The 24,355-nt window shown below is 33.7% G+C and overlaps 1 protein-coding gene across 1 annotated transcript; it reads right to left on the bottom strand.

Annotated features, from left to right (window-relative positions):
- Nucleotides 1–4,520: 4,520 nt before the first annotated feature.
- LOC145099599 (uncharacterized) lies at nt 4,521–6,085 on the bottom strand. The gene is made up of 4 exons (XM_079037146.1): nt 5,939–6,085; nt 5,649–5,849; nt 5,181–5,558; nt 4,521–5,132 (listed from the first exon to the last, which is right to left on the bottom strand). Exons 1-4 carry the CDS (start codon nt 6,083–6,085, stop codon nt 4,521–4,523), a joined length of 1,338 nt encoding a protein of 445 aa, XP_078893272.1.
- Nucleotides 6,086–24,355: the final 18,270 nt, after the last annotated feature.

The following is a 24,355-nucleotide window of genomic DNA, read 5'->3' as shown; positions in this document are numbered from 1 at the left end:
ATGCTTCAGAAATCACAGAAATATAATTCTGAATATAGTTAGACGTCTGCATGAAAACAAAATTCTGACCTTGTTGCTTTTCTGGATCCTTGGATCCACTTGGTCCCGCACCATCCTTGTTCACTTTACACAAACGACAATATTTCTTGAAGTGACCCGGTTTGTTACAATTCCAACACACCACTTTAGCCTTCTTGTTGGAAGACTTGTCATCCTTTCCTTTTAAACTTCCTTTTTTCCATTAGACTTCTTTTGATTCTTTGATCCTTCTCCATCCACCATGTTCACAGAAGAGGAACCAACTTGGTTCTTGCCTTTTGGATTGTTATCAAGTTCTTGAGTCCTTAAGGACTCTTCAATCTGTAAATGGCTTCCAAGTTGAGTTAAAGTCAATTCCTCTTTGTTATGTTTCAGATTGTGTTTAAAATCTTTCCAGGAAGGGGGCAGTTTGTCAATGATCACAGCCACAAGAATGGCTTCATCCATTTTCAGATTGTGTTGAGTAAACTGTCCCAGGATCCTTAACATTTCATGGTATTGTTCCATAACAGGCCTAGAGTCAATCATCTTGTAACCCATAAAGTTACTGAAAAGAAACTTCTTGCTAGAAGCATCTGCAGCCATATAATTGGATTCAAGAGAATCCCATAGTTCTTTTGCAGATTCGAAATTTTGATAGATATCAAAAAGAGAGTCAGACATACCATTGAGAATATGACCACGACATATGTAATCATCATTTTCCTACTTTGATCTTCTTCTTGTTGCCTCCAAAGTTTCATCTTCAACAGATTCTGGTAAGACTGGCATGGGTGTACTCAGAACATACACCACTTTCAGAGTGGTAAGGAGAAACTTCATCTTCTTCTGCCATCTACGAAAATCTTGCCCTTCAAACTTGTTCAGTTTTTCAAACTTACTTGTCATTTCCTTCACAGAATCGCCACTTGCCATGATCACAGTTTACTTCGATTTTTGTTAGAAATATGGTTTAGTGGCACTTGGAAATCTGAGAATCGTGATAATCACTTTCAAATCGAAGTATTTGGGTGGTACTCCCAAATCCTCAATTGGATAAGACTCAGATAAAATCAGAGAGAAAAGAAAGAGAGAATGAGATGGTGTTATTTCGTGAGTACCAAAAAAATGACTAAAATTGGTTATAAACCTTCCTTATCTGAAAACTGTTAAAACTGTCATATATCAGTTTTCTCAACAGTAAAAATTGTCATAAATCCGGGTTTTGTATAAGGATTAATTCAAAGTCAAAACCGGGTCAAATATTTAAAAACTGTCGACCCCAGCCAGGGGCTCTGCCCCTTGGACCCCGCTCCCAGGGGCGCTGCCCCCGGACCCCCGTTTGTTTAGGGGCTTTGCCCCTAAATGACAGTATACTTTAATACTTGATCAAACTTAAACAAGTGTGTACTCCACACTTTCCTTACTTGTTTAATATTTATCAAGATCATTTTTAGTCAACAAAGTAATCCCTATTACACTTAAATAACATTGATGATAACAAATCACCAACACAAAATACACATACAAAATTAGACAAAAGTGACAATCGCTAACCTGAAATCAAGAATGAGAAACAGTTGTTGTGGTGGCAATTGTTGGAGAAGGAGAAGCAGCAATTGCATAGTCGTCAGAGAGGGAGAAGACACTGGTGGTACTGAAAACACAAAGAAGTACCAATTAAATTTGTTTTCTTTGGTCAGAAGAGGAAAGGAGATAGAGAGTGGAGAGATGAGAATTACAAATGTCGTCGGTGTTGTGGTCGATTCGTTGCCACAAAAACGATAGTCGTCGCCGGTATAATACACCCCAATGGTTCTTGTTCCGTGGTGGTATTAATCACGGGTGTTCATCGCGATTTGCTTTAACAACAACCTAAGTATCACAGTCGAAATAAGCAAAGAAGAGAATGTTTTAAGAGATATGTGCATAAACTGAGAAATGGGGAAAAAGCTCCCGATGTAGTTGCATCGTCCTTAGTGTCGACGGGCTTTAGCGTCAACATGCATCATTGATGATGACGTATAGTGGTAATGGATGGAAGATTTCCCGGTCATTTTTAGGGTATTACCCATATTACCTTACTATCAATGTTGGCGATGGTATTACCAGCGGAATAGGCTTTACCGGTGACAACTAAATACGGAACACAGATGTCGCCGGTAAAGCCTATTTTGCCGGTAATACCGTCGTTGGTATTACTTGGATTTCATGTAGTGTATATTTGTTTTTTGAGAGATTAGCCATCACGAACATCGCTTTATCGCTTCGATATTAAAGTGATAGAATCTTGAAAAAAACATAGTACGAGGAGGAAGACTAAGGAATCCAAAGTAAATTTTAGTATCAACCGTGCATGTGGACGAGAGATATTTTTTTTTACGGAAGATACATAACCGAAAATTAATTCCGTATGAAACAATAATCAAAACCAAAAATTATACGTACATTTCTTGCTATATATAGCATGTTCAGAAAGGCATATCACTTCCCCATGTGAAGTCATGTGATATGCTCTTAGTCGTTTTGAAGCCAAGTGACTCCTGGAATCTTCGAAGAATAGACTTGGCTACTTAAATAAAATCAACTTTTCTTGTATTCTAAGTGGATAATTTGGCAAACAATGACATCAAAAGAAAAAGACGAAGGAAAATGATCTTTTTGTTTTTATGTCTTTTGTAAAAGTTATATTATAAGATAAGATTTATGACGTGTATTCAACAATCTGTTTTCTTCATGTATCATGACTAGACAATGATGTAAATTTAAAGCGAACTTTCGCTAGGAATGTTTAGACTATGCACATGGACTAAAAACCGAAGTTAACACATCTTTCTGATCACTCTATGTTCTTTTGTTAAAGTACAAAACTATAGGATAAGAGTTTTAATGCTACAATAGTTATAAAATGGTCTCGAAGAAAAGATTGTCGGCTCATTTAAATATCCATTAGAAAAGGAAAATTAGAATATGATGGTTCAAGATTTCCATTCAAAATATTACAAAGTCCCAAAAATTATGTGTAAAGATGGCCAACTGACGTTCTAACGACCTCTTTACACCTAAGATTTAAAGGTACATTACACACTCAAAAAATTACCAAATACCCCCTCTACACCAACTATAAAGTCTCCTCTTCCACTAAATAAACTTCCATTCATTATCATAATTACCAAAAACCCGCTCCTACACCAACTATAAAGTCTCCACTTCCTCTAAGTACACTTCCCTTCACCATTATAATTCACAATTGACAACAAACAGCAAACAACAACTCTTCTCTATCCAAAGAGATGGCCACCACAATTAACCTTACCAGCAGCACCTCCATTGAAGGACGATTATCTAACTTTTCTGACTGCACATCAACTTCTTCAATCTCTGATCAAGAAGACTGCACACAAATTAACAGTGGCAGTGTACGAAGGAGCCGGAATTGGAGGAAGCTCATGAAGAAGGTGATTGAAGGAAGCAAATAAAACATATACGGATCTTCAAAGCCTTTGATATTCCAGTATGATGCTGTTAGTTACTCTCTGAATTTTGATGAAGGAAATCGAGATGACGAATATTATTCATATGGATCTCGATGATATCAAGGTTTAGGATAATATTGCTTGTAAGATCGATTAACTAATGCAGCATCATCATGTACAGAGAGATAGTATGTGTTATTAATTCTAAAAGTTAAATTTTATGTAGGTGAATGAATTTATGTTAATTTAAAGAGATTTAGCCCATGGAGTGTGGATATGAATTTAATGATTTGTTGATATATTCTGCAACTTTGGCGTTGATTTACTCGGTGATTTTGCTAGTTTGGAAAGCCCGAATATTTTGGTGAGAAGATGTGCCCCTGCGAAGATGGCGGATGACATTCAACTTGCTGCATGCGTTTAATTGGCTTAAATACAAATCAAAGTTTAAATTATTGTCTTGGTTTGAATGGTGTATTTTCTCTCTTTTTTCTTCTTAATATACCCGCCGTTAAAAAAAAAAACACTTAAGATCTGTCATCTCCCACAAAGTTTAACACCAGATTTAGCATTTTGTACTTGAAGAAAGTGATTTGCTACAGTTTATAAAATCTGAAACGCAATTTGTGATACAGTTGTGGTTTTGGTTAATGAAACTTGTGTCGAGTCTCTACAAAACTTAATGTGATATACACGAACACGGAAAAATGATTTAATTGAAAGTTGACAGCTTTGCTTAACACAGCTTCACTAAATAAAATTTGACGGAAATCGTGAGTTGTTTCCAAAAAATCAAAACCAAAAAACACAAGTACATCTTGCTAATGGTATATAGCATGTTAAAAAAAGGCACAACACTTCCCCATTCAGGGACGGATGCAGGAATTGATAGTATGTGTTGCCGGATTTTTTTTTTCCGGTCAAACATAATATAAAACCAAAAACTAATTCATTATGTCTAATACAAATAAGCGATCCATTACATAAAAGTTAAAACCATAAAAACAATCTATCATCTATTACAATTTAAAATTTTCCTCTTCGTGCAGACATCTTTTGAAACCGTTCCATTACGTTTTCATTCTCAACTTTCACAAGTGCTTCGGTCTCAACATAGCAAAGCAACGCATTGTTCAAAAACTCATCGCCAATCTTGTTGCGCAAGTCGGTCTTCAGGAGCTTCATCTTCGAAAAATATATTTCTACACTAGCGGTTGCTACGGGTAATATCAAAGCTAACTTTAAAAGCTTATAAACCAAAGGATAAGACCGATGTTTCCACGTACTAACCATCAAACAAGAAAGCTCAGAAATTCCTTTCAAAGTGGTAAAACGCTCATCTTTGATGGAAGAGTGATAAAATATCTCAAGTTGTCCTTCAAGATCTATCAAATCCGAATCATCAAAGTCATACTTGTACAACTTAGCTAACTTCAACAACTTTGATTTATCAAATTGTGAAAATGAATCACAAGGGCTCAAAGCACCCATGCATTCTAGTAACTGGGTGCTTGTTTCACTAAATCGATCCCGGTATTCTGTCAGTTGCATATCTACCACCGTGTTGAAGATTTCAACCTCAAAGTGAAATCTATTGGTCTTTGTGGTCGTACGGTTTCTCGCACCAATATAAAAATCCTGCATTTCCAGAGTAGCAATATTGTGTGTTTGACAAAAAGAGGATACCTTTGGCAAAATGGTAGCAAACCCCGTATCTCTTAAAGATTGCAATGCGTCCATTGTCCCTCTAACCATCGAAGCCGCTTCTAAAATGTCTAGATATTTTTTTTGAAGTTGCTTTGATAATGTACCCGTGAGGTGTAAAATGTCATACATCATATATAAGTAAAACACGAACTCATAAGATTGAAAATATGCTAAAATTCCAGACACTTGTTGGCGGTTTGCCAATGACCCTCCATCCACTTTCACAAATTCTAAAACCACAAGAACATCCGCAAACAACTTCATCAGACTTGTGAGTGTGTTGAAATGTGAACCCCATCTTGTATCTCCCGCCCGAACAAGTGTAGTCTCTTGATCTTGCTTGTTCCCGTAGCAAGTCTTTTCAAGTTCACCACTACATAAGCCTTTTTGCACCCTTTATCTTGCTTGTTCCCGTAGCAAGTCTTTTCTTTTACACGAGGCACAAACAACATTAACCACCAACGAAATTTGCTCAAAAAAGTCACTAACACCATAATGCTTCTTTGCTACAGCTACAACCACCAATTGAAGTTGGTGTGCAAAGTAATGTACATAAAAAGCTGTGTCATTCTCTTGTAATATCAAATCTTTCAAACCATTGAATTCCCCTCGCATATTGCTCGCCCCATCATAACCTTGTCCTCTTATCTATTAAAAAAATTGAAAAATATATAAATAATATAACACAAAGCTAATTAAATTAAATTGAAGTAACAAAATAGTAAAGAATAAATTACCTGACTAAAACTCAACTTATTACTTGTAAGTACTTCATTTAAGGCGTTTTTGAGTGTCAAAGAGGATGTATCCTTCACATGCACAACTCCAATGAATCTTTCTTTCACAAAGCCAAGACTATCAACATATCGCAAAACAATAGCCATTTGTTCCTTTTTTGAGACATTGCTAGATTCATCAACCAATAAAGCGAATACATCTTGACCAATCTCTTGACGAATACTCAAAAGTACTTCTTGTGCTTTGCACAAGTTCTTTTTGGATTTTAGGGCAAATAAGTTGATTGTTCTTAGGAGCATTTTCTAAAGTATTGTTGAAAATATCTTCACTAGTCTCTCGAATGGCTTTTAACACTTCAATGTAAAGCCCTCTATTTTCCGAGTTAACCGAATCGTCATTACCACAAAACGGTAAACCGGTCTTCAATAAAAGTCTAACAACAATAATAGAAACATGTAATCGTGCTTTATATTTATGGTCCTCTGCTTCGGTTTGCCTCCTCAAGATTACATTAATAGCTTGTTTTACTCTCAATAAAAAGTCACACTTTTCTCTTGCTTTGTTGTGAAAACTATCAACATTACCCACATGAGTCCGAAATGCATTTTTTTTATTCCAAGTATCAAAACCTTGGGAAACAAATGCATCTCTCCCTCCTTTTTGTCCCATGAGGTCTCCACATACATAACAATATAAACAATATGCTTTTTTATTTTTCACACTATATTCTAACCAATCAAAATCGTTAAACCATGAAGGAACGAAGCTTCTTAATCTATCACCTATTTTCTTTTTTGGAAACTTATGTAGCCTTATTTGAGAAGGTCCTTGAAGCAAATATGCTCTTCTTACATCATCTCTTATATTTGAGGCATAACTTGTAATCATTGGCCTATCCGTCGGGTCCTTTGGAAGATCTTTCAAATCAACACCATCATTAGTTTCATTAGAGCATGGTGTTTGTGGAATTGCATTAGAGACCGAAGGAATTGATTGGTTGGTGATTGGTGTTTGGGAAGATCCTTCACCACTTTCATTAATATTAGGTCTTGGTCTTTTGGTAAGAAAACCACCAAGGGTAACCTACAATTCAACATTAAGCTAAATAACTAATAATTTCACCCAATCATCCGATAGCTTCAATCAAAAGTCAAAACATAGAAATTACACCAAATCAAAATTGAATTTCAATAAAGACAATATGACATAGCAATTTTATTTCACCAAATCAATCAATAAGTCAATAACATCAATGAAAATATAGCAATTTCACCAATTCAAGATAAAAACATAGCAATTTCAACCTAAACAAATTGGTAAAATTTCACCAAATCAATCAATAAGGCAATAACATCAATGAAAATATAACAATTTCACCAATTCAAGATAAAAACATAGCAATTTCAACCTAAACAAATTGGTAAAATTTCACCAAATCAATCAATAAGTCAATAACATTAATGAAAACATAGCAATTTCACCAATTCAAGATAAAAACATAGCAATTTCAACCTAAACAAATTGGTAAAATTTCAATTTTCAAACACTTACTTGTTTCATTCTTAGCTAGGGCTTGGTCAATTGGAGTCGAATTGAACAATTGGGAATCGATTTTTACTACTCAATCAACAAGATACTCAAGAAATTAGAAGGAATTAGCAATGGAAGCATCAAGCACCAAGCAAGTCTTCGTGAATCGTGAGGGCTGAGGCGTGCGTCACAGTCGAACTCTCTAAGTCGACTTCACTGTGTCGATGATTTTTTTTTTTTGCTTTCTGTTTTGCTACTCATCTCATCGGCCGCAAGTTTTTTTTTGCCCTTCTCCCAATTGGATCAAAAGATCCAATTATCCAAATGAGCTTTGGGCTACACTAGTTTTTTTTTTGGGCTAAAATTAATAGGCTTTTTGGACTACTAATTGATAAGTCTAAGTTATAAATATATTTTTGGGCTTGGTTGATCCAATTGGGTGGAAAAATTTTCTTTTGTAGTTGCCAATTTTTTTTACGTAGTTGCCGATATATAAAAAAAATTGAAAAAATTTACACTAAATATACGAAAACTAGGTGTTGCCGGTGCCACACCGGGCACCACTACAAAACCGTCCCTGTCCCCATTTGAGGACATGTGATGTGTTCTTAATACTTTTGAAGCCAACTGACTCCTCAAATCCTTGAAGAATAAAGTTACATACTTAATAAAATCTAATGACATCTTTTCGTGTATTGTGAGTGGATAATTTGGCAAACAATGACATCAAAAGACCAATTCTCTGTCTTTTGTAACACTGCAAGAAAAGTCCTTATTAGTGACTAATTTTTAGGAAGGTTGTAAAAATGGTTCGACGGTAGCTTGACGGTTGACTGATGATAAACGATTAATCAGACTTGGTGGTGATTAATCGGGGCCCTAAATTATTAATAAAATTATTTAAAAATTTAATATTTCCTAAAAAATTAAGTATTTGGAAATTTAAAATTTTAAAATTTTGTAATTTTAAAATTTTTTAGTATAATATTTTAAAATCTGAATGCATAAAAATATAAAATTTTAAAATTTTGTTGTAATATTTTAAAATTATTTTATTACAGTCTTTTAAATATTTCCCACCTATGACCGCCGATGACCGCTAAGGACCGCCAAGCCCGAGTTTGACCGGTTTTGACTAAATTCTGCCAAGCACCCTAATCGTAATTGGTTCGAGGCCGTCAAGCGATTAATCGGCCGCTAATGCCAATTTCTGCAACACTGATTTTTAGTGACTATAAATTAAGTGGTCACTGAATTTTGGTTATTATAGAAATTTAATGATGAATTATATGTGGTGGTCACTAACTTAGTCACTAAAATGCCAAATAATTAAACTGCTTTTGTTTCATATCATAAGAACTATTTAGTGACTAAAAATAATGGTCGGTATGTTAATTATATAGTGACTAAGAATAATGGTCAATATGTTAGAAGTTTAGTGAAAAAAATGTTGTCAGTATTGAAGGTTTAATGACCAAAAATAATGGTCACTCACTACTCTTGTTCAAAGCTACACAGGTGCTCTTTAAATGTAATGTGGAAAAACAATTAGTGACCACTCAAAAATGGTCACTGATGAATTACAAGAAAAGAACAATTAGTGACCACTAAGTAGTGGTCATTGACTATACATATTTGAAAAGAGTTGATAAAATAAAAAGAGAAACACATTAGTAAAATAAAAAGTTGAAAAATGTTGTATTTATATTTTGACTAAATAAGGAGAATTGACTAATTTTGACTAAATAAGGAGCTAGACTAATTTTGAATGACTAATTTTGTAAACACGATTAATTGGTTTAGTAAGGAGGATAAACAAGGTTGACTAATTTTGACTACCGATACTATTCCCTAAATCGACTCAACACATCTCTTTTGCCCTAAATCAATACACCAACAATCTCCAGTTTGACAGCATCGCGCCGACCCATTGTCGCCGGTCCATCGCCACATGTCCATCGTCGCACCACACCCTCCCATTGACGCACATCTATTATCCACTCACAGTAAAATAGGTACTACATACTCGCATGATCAGATAAGTTAATCGATTGAGTGACTATCAACTTCGTTTTCTAGGTCAGCGGTCGATCGTCATCCACACTCTCCCATTGACGCACCTTTGTTCTCCACTCGAAGTCAAACATGTACTCCATACTCGCATGATCAAATAAGTCAATGGATTGAGTAACTATCAACTTATTTTTCTAGGTTTAACTGAGTTTTACAATCACATTGAATCAAGTTGAATCACCTTCTCATATATACACTAGTATGCCATGATTTGTGCTATTTGACTAACCTTCCCTTCCCATGAATTTACTTCTATTTCTCATTCTCAACAGCTAGTAATTCCTTGAAGCTAATGAGTCATTTATTTTGTAAATTTACTTCTTTATTTTTTGAATTGATATCATCATCTGAAATCACACGATCTAACGACTCTGAACGCTATTTCTGATTGATAGCTTCTTTAGGCTCGGTTTTTTTTTTTTTTTTTTTTTTTTTTTTTTTTTTTTTTAATTGTCTGGTCTTTTTCTTGCTTGGCTAATGATCTGTGCGTATATATAGCCTCTCTAGCGGGCTGATAAAATTGAGAAAAATCAACAAGGGTAAATGCATAATTATGCAAGAATGTTTCATATCTCGACAAATTTATGCAATTAAGTGGTTTTTGATATGAAATATGGAAAATTGTAATTCATATCATTCCATAAAATTCTTAATTATGAAATAATGTTTTAGTTTTACAGAAGAGTAAAATATTTTAATAAATCAAACAGTGTTGCTATTTAGTCTATTATAGCATCCTACTTTCATTTCTTTCTATTTCATCACACTATATTTTAATAAATCAAACAGTGTTGCTATTTAGTCTATTTGTGTCAAATAGCTTCCATCCACATGCCACAAATTCTATAAAATTGAATTATTTCTGAATTTTCTGCTTCTTAATTCCATTCCATTCCTTCCGGATCATCTTCTTTTAACATCGAAAGTGAAAATCCTTAGTACATCATATGTTTTCTCTTCTTCTCCTTTCCCTACATACATAACAATCTCCAATAAATTTAATTGAAAAAAAATCTTTTAGTATATGATCCAAACAATTGATTACTTATTCAAGAAATACGAACTAGTGTCACATCTGTGAGATCACTTCTTCACTGGCCCTAATACCAAATCACAATTCCATATTCAATTCAAAATACAATAACTCTTTACCCTTTTCCTTAATCAGTACAACAACGAAACATAAAGAATCTCTGCATTTTCTTTCCACATTCTGAACAGACAATGATGTGGTGTCTTTAAACTTTCCATGTGTGTTTTGTTAGAATTATAAGTTAGACTTAATTAAAGTATTAATTAGGAATTATGGGAATTATGGAAATTAGTGTGTTTCATTGTGATGGGTCAGAATCGCTGTGATTTTAGAACCGTTGCATTGGTTAAGGTATTAACTGTCAAACAACAGTTACATATGGGCCATATAAATATGTTTGTATGTAATCTAATAACCGTTGTTGTCTGATATTAATAGAAAGTATCGTTAGAAAGAACTTATTGTCTTTAACCTTCTTCCCCGCACTAATCTTCCTGGAGCATTTTCTTTGTTTAAATCCTGTTTGACCCAACATCTTTTCAATGCAACAACAAAGCCATTCACCTGTACACTTCCTTCCCATTTCTCAAACTTTGTTAAAGTTGTCAATGTGATTTCCGCAATCCTTAACTTCACAGATGTAGTAACAACTGAAACTGGAAATCTTGACATGCTATCTTTTTATGCATAGAGTGACAGTTAAAATTTTCACTACATACTTATACAAAAGCATAGATTTTTGTCAAAGATGTCAATTATACAGTATCTATAGGTGCGTATTTCTGTTGACTTCTGCCTTGGTTTACACATAAACGTTACCTGCAATCTAGTTATATGATATGATAATGAAAATTATAACTTATCAGTGGTTACTAGGGGTTTGTTAAAAACCAAAAAATAAAATAAAAAGCTGGGCCATTTTGAAAATAGGCGGTTTGGTTTTTGTTTTTTAGGGTGTTTCCTGTTTTTGTTATAAGATCGAAAAAGAATTTGAATCAAAATACCGAAAACAGCGTTGCTCTAGCCTCTATATATAAGTTTGATTGATTAATTGTTTGAACAGTGAAATGTCTTTCCCAAATCAAAATTTGTTTAGTCAAATCAAATAGTTTAGCATCGATATGTACATAATAACACACGACGTCTCCTGGAATTATTAATTAAGAATACAAAAACGAAACCGCCTTGTTAACCATAACTGTAAGGATTCAATATGAAGAAGAAGAAAATAAAATATGAAAGGAAACTCCTATTCACCTAAATAGCATAAGATTTATGTAACGTAAACTTTATATGAGATCCAAAAATTAATGGTTTTAAAGAGCAATAAGCAAGGACTGAAAAAACATAGCAGAAGTAGAAATCAAAAATTAATGTTTTTGTTGTTGTTAGGGTTTCTGTGGAGTCCCAACAGTTCCAAGCAGTACCCCTTCCCGTTTTCAAGTAGAAATCAAAAATGAACACTTGAAGCTATTTTTTACTTGATTCTTCTTTAATGGTGCACGACCTTGGGCCATATATGGTTATTTTCAATTGCTTAATGTGTCCATCTATTTAACGTCCATCTGTTTGTGTTCTCAATTCTAATGATTCTTGTGTCAAGCATATAAAAGGTATCAAGTCAATTTATATAAAAGAGTTGCTTGAATTATATGAACACTGTATATAGTATTTGTCAAAATCATTGGTTCATATAATGACGATGTTAGGATATTTTATATTATACCAAGTTCATGCACCTTTGTATCTCATATACAAAATTTAGATTAACTTATTGCTTAATTTAAACAACCCTACCTGAGTTTTCTATTTCACTGTCAATATACATTTATGCTATTTTATGGAAATTTTCTTTTACCAGATCACATGGATAAGTCTTGGATGAATATAGTTCATAGGACAATGGACACAAGATATGAGTTGGGTGTAAATGAATTCCTTAATTTTGGCATACCGCGATAGAGAAGTCTTGTCAAAAGTTCCATGCCATTGCAAAAAATGCAATAATTTTCGACATCATAACTGAACAACTATATTCTCACATTTGATGGAAATGGGAATTGTTGTTAGTTATGTTAGGTGGATATATCATGGTGAGTCATATGATACATCGGACGTTGATATATCAATTGATGAAGTTGATGGGGCTAGTGATGACTTAAATGATGATGACCTTGATGAGATGTTAAATAACATAGGTCAAAGTAAATGGGGTGATGATTCGCAAGCTAGTGGTGATTCCTCATGTACATTAGACAAGGAGTTAGAAACCCTCCGAAGATTGATGGATGAATCACACCGGGAACTTTATGAAGGATGTCAAAGTTACTCATAATTTTCATTTATTGTACGTTACAGTTTTACATCTAAAGACAACAAGTGGTTGGTCCATCAAATCATTTGATGCTTTGCTTGATATATTTAGAAAAGCCTTGCCAACTCCATCATTAGTTCCAAAGAATTTTTATGAAGTAAAAAAATACATACGTGATTTGGGTTTTCAAGGAGAAAAAATTCACGCATGTTTTAATAAGTGTGTTCTTTATCGGAAACAATATGCGTATCATACCTACTACCCAAATGACGACTGCAAAGAGCCTTGATTTAGCGAAAATAATTTAAAAGTACGACGAAAGGTGCTTCGATACTTTCCTCTCAAACTTAGACTTCAAAGATTGTTTATTGACAAACAAGTCACTTGTGACATGAGGTGACATAAGGAAAAACGAGTTGATGATGATAATATAGTTTGACATCCTGCAGATACTTAAGCTTGGAAACATCTTTATAAAGAGTTTCCTTCATTCTCTATTGATCCATGTAATATGTGCTTAGGGTTGGCAATAGATAGATTCAATCCATTTGGTAACTTAAGCAGTTCGCATAGCATATGTATGAAAGACCCATATATATTCATGCCAATGTTGATTCCAGGTCCCTTATCACCTGACATTAATATTGATGTCCACCTACAACCTCTAATTATCGAACTAAATGATATATGGGTTGTGTAAATGCTTACGATGCACTTAGAAACATAACTTTTACATTACGAGCAGCCCTTTTGTGGACAATAAATGATTTTCCAGCATATTGTATGCTCTCTGGTTGGAGTGTTAAGGGTTACAATGCTTGTCCTACATGTATGGACGAAACATCATCTCGTTACTTGACTCATACTAAAAAAGGTTCTATATAGGTCATCGAAGATTTTTTCCAGCCTCAAACAAATGGCGTATGGATAAAATGAACATTGACGAGACGGTAGATATGCGGGAACCATTGACACCAAATTCTGGAAATGAAATTTTGGCTGACATTGATATGTTTTTTAACTCATGAAAACGTAAGTGACACCAAATTCTAGAAATGAAATTTTGGCTGACATTGATATGTTTTTTAACTCAAGAAAACGTAAGTCTAGAGAGGAAAAACATGGATGGAAAAAGAAAAGTGTTCTTTAAGCTGCCATATTGGGCTAAACTAAAATTGAGACACAACACTGATATCATGCATGTTGTTAAGAATGTGACAGAAAGCTTAACGGCCACATTGTTTAATATTAAGAATAAAACAAAGGACACATGGAAATCTCGCAAGGATTTGATGGATGGAGGTTTAAAGAAGACCTTAAATTTACAACCAGATGACAATTCATTTATAATGCCTATGGCTTGCTACCACTTAACAAAAGAAGAGAAACGAAAGATATTAGATATCTTGAAGTCACTTAAGTTCCCGGATGGATTTTCCTCAAATATATCTAGATGCATTAAAAGGGGGGACTTCCATTTGTCACGCGTGAGAAGTCATGACTTTTATGCTTTCATCCAACGGTTGTTGGCTTTATAATTAGGGGTTGTTTGACAAAGGAAGTTCAGCTTGTGTTGTATGAACTCAACAAGTTTTTCCAGAAATTATGCATACGAAGTATGTACCTAGATGTTTTTGTGACAACCCGAAGTTCATTCCGTTATTGTAACCCGTTCCATTAATAAATTGGTCGTTTTCAAATTATTTCCGTTTACGTTATTAAATTAAGTCATTAATTCTGAGACTTCTATTATGACTTAATGGGTGTCCAAACACATTAGAAACTCATGATAACGCCCCAATTTAATAATTGGAAAAATTTAAGTTTCGACCATATCGGGTTACGACAACTTAATCGGGTGCGACCAAAAGCATTGTATAACGTCAGTATCGGGTAAAATTCCACTGTGTCCAAAACTTGAACCATATATATAAAGTTCAAAAGGCTTCCATTTGAAGCTTTTGCACCCTCTCTCACTACTCTCTCTCTACAAATCAATTCTTGGTCCAAAAATCATTGAATTCAAGCCCCAAATCATCAAGGTAACCATCCTAACTCGTAGTATAACCTTTTCAGCTTCCAAATCCGTGTTCAAAGTATGATTTAGGACCATAAACATGTGTTTACAGCCCTGGAACATTCATGGGTTTTGGAGCCTAAAAACCCTCTCAAACCACTCATGGAGCTTAGAAATGACCTAAGGACTTAATGGAATGGACTTGGAACACCTTGAACTCAACATTTGGGGAGTAAACACGAGTTTACTGCCCAAGAACATGCTTGGGCCGTAAACTCCATATCATGGGCAACAAACTCCTTTTAAGGTGTTAAAATGCCATTTAAACACCTCCTAAGCCTTGGATTAAAGTCTAGAAGCAACCACAATCAATTTAGGGGCCTTAAACATGATGAAAACCACCCCCATAGGAGCTTACGGCTGTAAACCCCTCAAGGATAGGTTCCTGGGTAGTAAACTCCTATACATTAGCCAAATAATGCCATAAATCCATTCCAAGGCTTGTAAAATTAGTTTGAATCACATGTGATTGATCTAAGGCCACCAAATCATTAAGAGAAGTAAGGTATAGGAGCTTACGGTCATAAACGCCTAGTTTAGGGCTGTAAACTCCCTTTGATGTTTCCTTTGGTGGTTTAATTCCTTCCTATGCCTTAGATTAAATCCTAGCAACATTCCCCAAGTGATGTTTGACCCTTGAACACCTTAAAACCCATCATCCATGAGTTCACGGCCGTGAACTCATGTGGACATGGTCTTAGGGCCGTAAACTCCCTAAGGAGTTTACTCTTGAAGAGAAAACTCATTATCCATGCCCTATACGTCCGTAGATGCCACCCGGGTCACTCCAAACACTTGATTTGAAGTTTTTTTTCGCATCTTGGAGTGTATAATCACATCTAATTAGTGAATTAAAGTCTAATCAGATACATTTGTGTATCATTCCATATTACATAGGAACCTCGCACGTTATCAAGCCCCGAACTGACACTTAGCATCCAAAGCGACTCGTTTCCCGACTGGTAAGTTCATACCCCTACACCTTTTTCAGTGTTTTTCAATGTTTTCAAGGGGGGGGGGGGGAATACAAGCAAACTATAAACATTTTCGAAACTTAAAACTGATATAACTTTATAAATATCTGGCAAACTTTTGATATCTTTACCCCTTATGTATTATGTGGAGCATAAGGGATGTTTTATCGAATATAACCACATGGATTTCAGTAAAGGAAACAATCAAACTAATCAAATTATTATGGGAATAATTTGGGGATCTTCAGTTCGTGTTATATGAATTTGGAATTTCTTGCAATGTTAATAGATAAACTATGTATGATTCAGTTTATCTCTGTTTATTGTAAAGTATTATGCCAGATAGTTTCTTTGTATTAAATCGTATATACTTTATTACGTTTCAAAACGATTAGTATGTTTGATAACGTCCGAGAACACCGTGAATGATTTAATACTAGCTTGTGAGATTCGTCCTTATTAAACCCTTTGGGTTATCAGTAAATCCTCCCCGGAAGTGTAACCAGAGTCTCCTGGAGGGAGAGCATGGAATTTGTGAATAGATCTATTCGGGACTGACAATCCCACACCTAAACTGCTAGCTATAGTTAGGCGGGCACGCCTGGGGTGACAAATTCTAGATATCGTCCGACGTCTGACGAACATCAAAGAAGTCTGGTTGTCGTATTAGCATGGTTACCCGACTCACAATACGTATTAATATAAGTTTATTCACGGATTTTATATATATCTTTGATCTATTACGGGATGGTATTCCCATGGTTTCAGTCTATAGTTTCATGTATTAAAAACATCTAGTACGGGATGGTATTCACATGGTTTTGTATCTAGTACGGGACGGTAATCCCATGACTTTCAAATCTATAGTTTTGTGTATTAAAAACTATTTTACATCTAGTACGGGATGGTATTCCCACGGTCTTATATCTATTACAGGACGGTAATCCCATAGCTTTCAACCTATAGTTTTTGTGTATTAAAACTATCTTACATCTAGTACGGGATGGTATTCCCATGGTTTTATATCTATTACGGGACGGTAATCCCATGGCCTTCAACCTATAGTTTTTGTGTATTAAAACTATCTTATATCTAGTAAAGGATGATATTCACAGGGTTTTCAATCAATATTTTTATGTATTAAAAATATCTACTGTTGTTCTGGATGGTAATTCCCAGTGGTTTTTAATATATAGTTTTATGTATTAAACTATACACTGTTGTATTTAACAGAAATTCAGAACTTTAAACTAAACTGTCTTTATAAGAAAATATGGGATTTTCTTGGATAACAACTTTTCAGAAAACTAAAGGAAACGTGTTCATTTTCAGAAAACAAAACACTTATGAACTCACCAGCTTTATGCTGATTTTCAAACTGCTTGTATTCTCAGGTTCGCATTAGACAGGTACTCAGTGATCCTTTTGACAAAGATGGAGTTCGTAGAAGACACGTCTTTACTTTTGTTTATATATACATATGTATAACACTTGTAACTTTTTACTTTCAAACAAATGTAAATTCTAATATGTAATGTAATGGTTGTTTACTTTGCTTACTATGTACATTGGTTATGATACTTAACATGAAGTCACCTCCGCCCCAGAACGTTTCCGCCCTGGGTTTCGGGGTGTGACAGTTTTAGAGGAGCAAGAGGAAAAAATTGTTCTCATATTATGTAAGTTGGAGTATATATTTCCTCCATCATTCTTTGACATCATGGTTCATCTTTTGATTCATTTGCCATATGAAGCCAAGATCGCAAGCCCCCCTCAATACCGTTGGATGTTCATGAAACTAACTATGCACTAACCTAATAAAGGCGGAAGACTTGTGGGAAAGTCAGCTCCTCAACTAACACTACAACTTTTCCCTTTTAAACGACCTAAATATGAATATTACTAAGTCTTAGTATTCACTTGTATTTATACAGTTATATTATTTTTTACCAAATTCTTCATAATCCTAACGAATACTTCAAGTTTTATCTAATAAGGAATAACCATGTAAAGATCATATTAGAGGTTGGACCTGTTTGATAAAAAGATGTAACGTTTGGTACTTCCACTTTAAACACCTCACAAATCTAGCGTAGACATCACTCTCATAAGTTGATCGATCAGTATAGCGACTGATATTACTAGTAGATCTTATTTATAAGTTCATAATACCAACCATGCACATAGATATAAGTTACAACTAAACAAGGTAATAACGTTTTTCACACGAACATATGATATATGGTCCAACTAGTGACATGTACTTTTCATTACTCGATAAAATTAGCGAGACCTTGCAAGAATTCAGGAGTATTACATTTTGGATTAGTGGTCCAACTAATATCAATTAGCATGGTGCAACTTAAATAATAATCGAATAGAGTATTCAGAAAGTAGATTATTTAAAATGTATCCACGAATAAAGTTACATTCGGTTTAAGTTTTTCTCTATGAGAAACAAGAATTGAATAGAGTAATCATCGGAATTAAATAAAGTATTCACATTGGTAGATTTCTAAACCCACTTTTTGAATACCTTATATCATATGTGAACATATATTATATGATTGTATGTTTAAGAAAAATTCTACAACATTCCCCCTTAACTCCCAAGTATATATATAAGTATATACTCGAAGTGTAAATAGAAAATGACAATCAAATTTGTCTTAAGGAAACAATCATTTAATACATGTTCACATTGTAAATGAGATAAAGTATTCAAAAAGCTAAATCAATTTCGGACGAGTATTTCTAAGCTCTCGATTATTAAAACCAAGAGACAGAAACGAATAGAACTGTAACATATTTTTGTTATTTATAGCATCTTACATTTCCATATTTTTATTTTTTATAGCATCTTACTTTTGTATTAGGTTTTCTATTTTAACATTGCACTTTAAATATTATATACTTTTTTTTTTCTATTATGGCATTCTACTTTTTCATATTTTTTGTTTATTTATGGCATTTTACTTATATTGTTTTTTCTATCATAACATTGTACTTTAAAAGACATTATGAATTACAACATCGTACATTTTTTTTTTGGTTTTTTGTTTTTCTTCCAGTTAAAGCATTGTATTTTAAATGACATTGTGAATTATAGCATCCTATTTTTTTTTCCAATTATAGAATTGTACTTTACATGTTATGTAGCTTTGAGGCTTTCCTAATTAAGTCATAACAAGTTAAAACATATCAAAGCCTACGATTATTTCACATTTATTTTACACACATATAGATACAATTTACACACATACACATATATTATGCACATACACATATAAAATATACACATATTGATACAACATAGACACATATATAAAACTGACAATCACTAACCTGAAATCAAGAATGAGAAACAATTGTTGAGGTGGCAGTCGCCGGAGATGGAGAAGCAACAGTTGCATAGTCACCAGATAGGGAGAAGACACTAACGATACGGTGCCCTGAAAACACAAAGAAGCACCAATTAAACTTGTTTTCTCTGGTCAGAAGAGGAAAGGAGATAGAGAGTGGAGGAACGAGAAATACAAATGTCGTTGGCGTTGTGGTTGATTCGTTGCCACAAAAACGATAGTCGTCGCTGGTATAATACACCCCAATTGTTCCTGTTCCGTGGTTGTGATAATGATGGGTGTTCATCGCGATTTGCTCTAGCAAAATCCTAAGTATCTCAGTCAACATAACCAAAGAAGAGAATGTTTTAGGAGATATTTGCATAAACTGAGAAATAGGGAAAAAGCTCCCGATGTAGTCGCATCGGCTTTAGCGTCGGCAAGCTTTAGCGTGAACATATATCATTAGCGGTGACATATAGTTATAAATGGAGGGAAGATTTCCCTGCCATTTTTAGGGTATTACCCATATTACCTTACTATAAATGACGGTGACAGTAATACCGGCGAAATAGGCTTTACCGGTGACAGCTAAATACAGAAGTTAGATGTCGCTGGTAAAGTCTATTTTGCCGGTAATATCGTCGCCGGTATTACTTGGATTTCATGTAGTGTCTATTTGTTTTTTGGGAGATTAGCCATCATAAACATGGCTTTATCGCTTCGATATTAAAGTGATAGAATCTTGAAGAAAACATAGTACGAGGAGGAAGACGAAGGAATCCAAAGTAAATTTTAGTATCAACCGTGCATGTGGACTAGAGATTTTTTTTATAGAAGATACATAACCGGAAATAAACTCCGTATGAAACAAAAATCAAAACTAAAAATTACACGTACATTTCTTGCTATATATACCATGCTCAGAAAGGCATATCACTTCCCCATGTTAAGTCATGTCATATGCTCTTAGTCCTTTTGAAGCCAAGTGAGTCCTCGAATCTTCGAAGAATAGACTTGGATACTTAAATAAAATCGACTTCTCTCGTATTCTGAGTGGATAATTTGGCAAACAATGACATCAAAAGAAAAAGTCTAAGGAAAATGATCTTTTTGTTTTTGTGTCTTTTGTAAAAGTTATGTTATAAGATAAGACTTATGACGTGTATTCAACGATCTGTTTTCTTCTTGTATCATGACTAGACAATGATGTAAATTTAAAGCGAACTTTCGCTAGGAATGTTTAGACTATGCATATGGACGAACAACCGAAGTTAACACATCTTTCAGATCACTCTATGTTCTTTTGTTAAAGTATAAAACCATAGGATAAGAGTTTTATTGCTAAAATAGTTATAAAATGGTCTTGATAAAAAGATTGTCGGCTCATTTAAAAATCCATTACAAAAGAAAATTTAGAATATGATGGTTCAAGATTTCAAGTCAAAATATTAAAAAATCCCAAAAATTATGTGTATAGATAGCCAACTGACGTTCTAACGACCTCTTTACACCTAAAATTTAAAGGTACATTACACACTCTAAAAATTACCAAATACCCCCTCCTACATCAACTATAAAGTCTCCACTTCCTCTAATTAAGTAAACTTCCATTCACAATTAACCTTTCAGCAGCACCGCCATTGAAGGAAATTTATCTAACGTTTCTGACTGTACATCAACTTCTTAAATTTCCGATCAGGAAGACTGCACACAAATTAACAGTGACAGTGTAAGGAGCCGGAGTTGGAGGAAGCCCATGAAGAAAGTGCTTGAAGGAAGCGAAAAAAACATATACGGATCTTCAAAGCCTTTGATATTCCAGTATGATGCTGTTAGTTACTCTCTGAATTTTGATGAAGGAAATCGAGATGATGAATATTATTCATATGGATCTCGATGATATCAAGGTTTAGGATAACATTGCTTGTAAGATCGATTAACTAATGTAGCATCATCATGTACAGAGAGATAGTATGTGTTAATAATTCTAGTGAGTTCAATTTTATGAAGGTGAATGAATTTATGTTAATTTAAAGAGATTTAGCCCATGGAGTGTGGATATGAATTTAATGATTTGTTGATATATTCTGCAACTTTGGCGTTGATTTACTCGGTGATTTTGCCAGTTTGCAAAGCCCGAAATCTTTTGGTGTTTAACAAGAGAAGATGTGCCCCTTCAAGGACGAAGGATGACATTCAACTTGCTGCATGCGTTTAATTGGCTTAAACAAAAATTAAAGTTTAAATTGTTATCTTGGGTTGAATGGCTTAAACAAATTTTAACACCAGATTTAGCATTTTGTAGTTGAAGAAAGTGACTTGTTACAGTTTATAAAATCTGAACCCTAATTTGTGATCCAGTTGTGGTTTTGGTTAATGGAATTTGTGTCGAGTCTCTACAAAACTTAATGTGATATACACCAAAACCGAAACATGATCGAATTGAAAGTTGACAGCTTTGCTTAACATAGTTTCACTAAGGGCATCCGCAATTCATTGAACTCCATAGAGTTTAATGGATTGTCATATCATTTTTCAAAATTTCATACAACTCGATCAATTTTTTTCTACAATACATTCAACTCTATAAAGTTCAATAGAAAGTTTCAAAAGCTAATTTATAGTATGTAATTAAGATTAGAAAACTTTCCCTTTTCCCATTGAAGAGTTCAATGGTCATTGAACATCAAATTCATTGAATCTCACTATGGTAGAGATTCATCCACTGAATGACAACTAGATTTACCACCTAATTCAACTCTCCCATTGAACTCATTATTGTGGATACTCTAAATAAAATTTGACAGAAATCGTGAATTGTTTCCAAAAAATCAAAACCAAAAAATACAAGTACATCCTGCTAATCGTATATACCATGTTATAAAAAGGCACAACACTTCCCCATTTGAGGACATGTGATATGTTCTTAATACTTTTGAAGCCAACTGACTCCTCGAATCCTTGAAGAATAAAGTTGCATACTTAATAAAATCTATTGACATCTTTTCGTGTATTGTGAGTGGATAATTTGGCAAACAATGACATCAAAAAACGAATTCTCTGTCTTTTGTAAAAGTTATGTTATAAAATAAGATTTATGACGTGTATTCAGCAATCTTTTTCTTCTTGTGTCAAGACTAATCAACGATGTAAATTTATGTGTAAAGATTGCCGACTTACGTTGTAACACCTCTTTTACACTTCAGATTTAAAGGTACACTACACACTCTTAAAATTACCAAATACCCCCTCCTACATCAACTATAAAGTCTCCTCTTCCTCTAACTAAACTTCCATTCATCATCATAATTCGCAATTCACAATTCACAATCCACAAGAACTCATCTCTCTCCAAAAAGAGATATGGCCACCATAATTAACCTTACCTGCAGCGCTGTCATTGAAGGACGATTATCTAATGTTTCTGACTGTACGTCAACTTCTTCAATTTCCGATCAGGAAGACTGTACAAGAATTAACAGTGGCAGTGTACAAAGTAGCCGGAATTGGAGGAAGCTCATGAAGAAGGTGATCGAAGGAAGCAAAAAAAGCATATATGGATCTTCGAAGCCTTTTATATTCCAGTATGATGCTGTTAGTTACTCTCTGAATTTTGATGAAGGAAATCAAGATGATGAATATTATTCATATGGATCTCGATGATCTCAAGTGTTAGGATAATATTGCTTGTAAGATAGATTTAACTAAATTAGCATCATCATGTACAGAGCTCGTATACGTTTGTAATTCACGTGAGATCAATTTTATTAAGGCGAATGAATTTATATTATCATTGGCGGATCTGCAGACGATGAATTTAAGAGAGATTTATCATATGGACAGTGGATTTGAATTTATTGATTTGTTGATTTACTCTGCAAATTTGTATATAGTCTGCTGCTATTTCATCAGAAGTACACACCATCTCAATCATTGAATTTACAAAAGTCTTTCAATAGAACGAGTTATTCTATTAAAAACATGGATTGATTTATGCAAACAATATTTATAATCAAAGACAAATTTTCCTTTGCCAAGGCAGACCACTAGCTACCATTTAGATCATTTTTCTTCCTCATCTTTAATAGACACGAACCACAAATTCCTCTATGTTCATAGTTTTTTGCTTATTAGTTTTAGAAATCTACACATGGACGGGTAATTTCTTAATCATAGTCGATACTGCGACCGTAATAACCAAAAAGAAAAACCGAACAAAAATCGAATTAACCGATACAATGGAACCATAAAAACAAAACCATTTTTAAAACCAATGGTTCAAATTTAATTTTTTTTGTTAACCGATAAGTAATGGTTTTGTTATGGTTTTATATGGAAATTGAACCATTATAGGCCAAACCGAAATCTTATATTTAGTTGTATATAAATTGTAAGTTATAGATAATATTAAATAAATAAAGTCTAAACGAAATTAAAAATTCCTTGAAATTTGCTATTTAACAAAAAAGGGTATGTTCCTAATACGTATAAATATAAAGTTTTGGTTGTCGGAGAAGATTATAACATCTAATAAAAATTATTGTAATAGGTTTATTTATTTAAAAATCAATAAGATAATGTTTAATATCTCTGTAGCATATATTTGACTAATTTTTTTTGACATCTACTAAACTTTTTAAGAAGTTGGAAAGAGATGTACGGTGCAATGTTTTAAAAACCGTTTTTCTAGTTGAACCGGTATGGTGACCGGTTCAACCGGTTTAACCGGTTCGACCGTCGGATGAACCGATTTCTCTATTTTTCATGTCTTTTTCTATTTTCCTATACATACATACTTATATAAATTATGAATTTGATGTTAAAAGTTCAAACATTAAAAATACACATAAAAATAAGTTGTAAATGAATCCAAATAAATTAAAATAACACATAGCCAAAAGATTTAGTATTTTACATAAATCATATACATCAAAAAGAAAATAAAGTATAATACTGAAACGAAATAGAGTTTTAGATGAATTCAACCACATCAAAAAAAACTTTATAACATTTATCATATGTTTTTATTTAAAGAAAACTAAACAGATATGAAAAAAATCATCAAATTTTA

Source organism: Lactuca serriola, chromosome 4, assembly GCF_051521515.1.
Source record: "Lactuca serriola cultivar US96UC23 chromosome 4, Lser_US96UC23_V15, whole genome shotgun sequence".
Lineage (NCBI taxonomy): Eukaryota > Viridiplantae > Streptophyta > Magnoliopsida > Asterales > Asteraceae > Lactuca > Lactuca serriola.
Note: the sequence above shows the minus strand (reverse complement) of the source record. Positions and strands in the feature narration are given on the sequence as shown.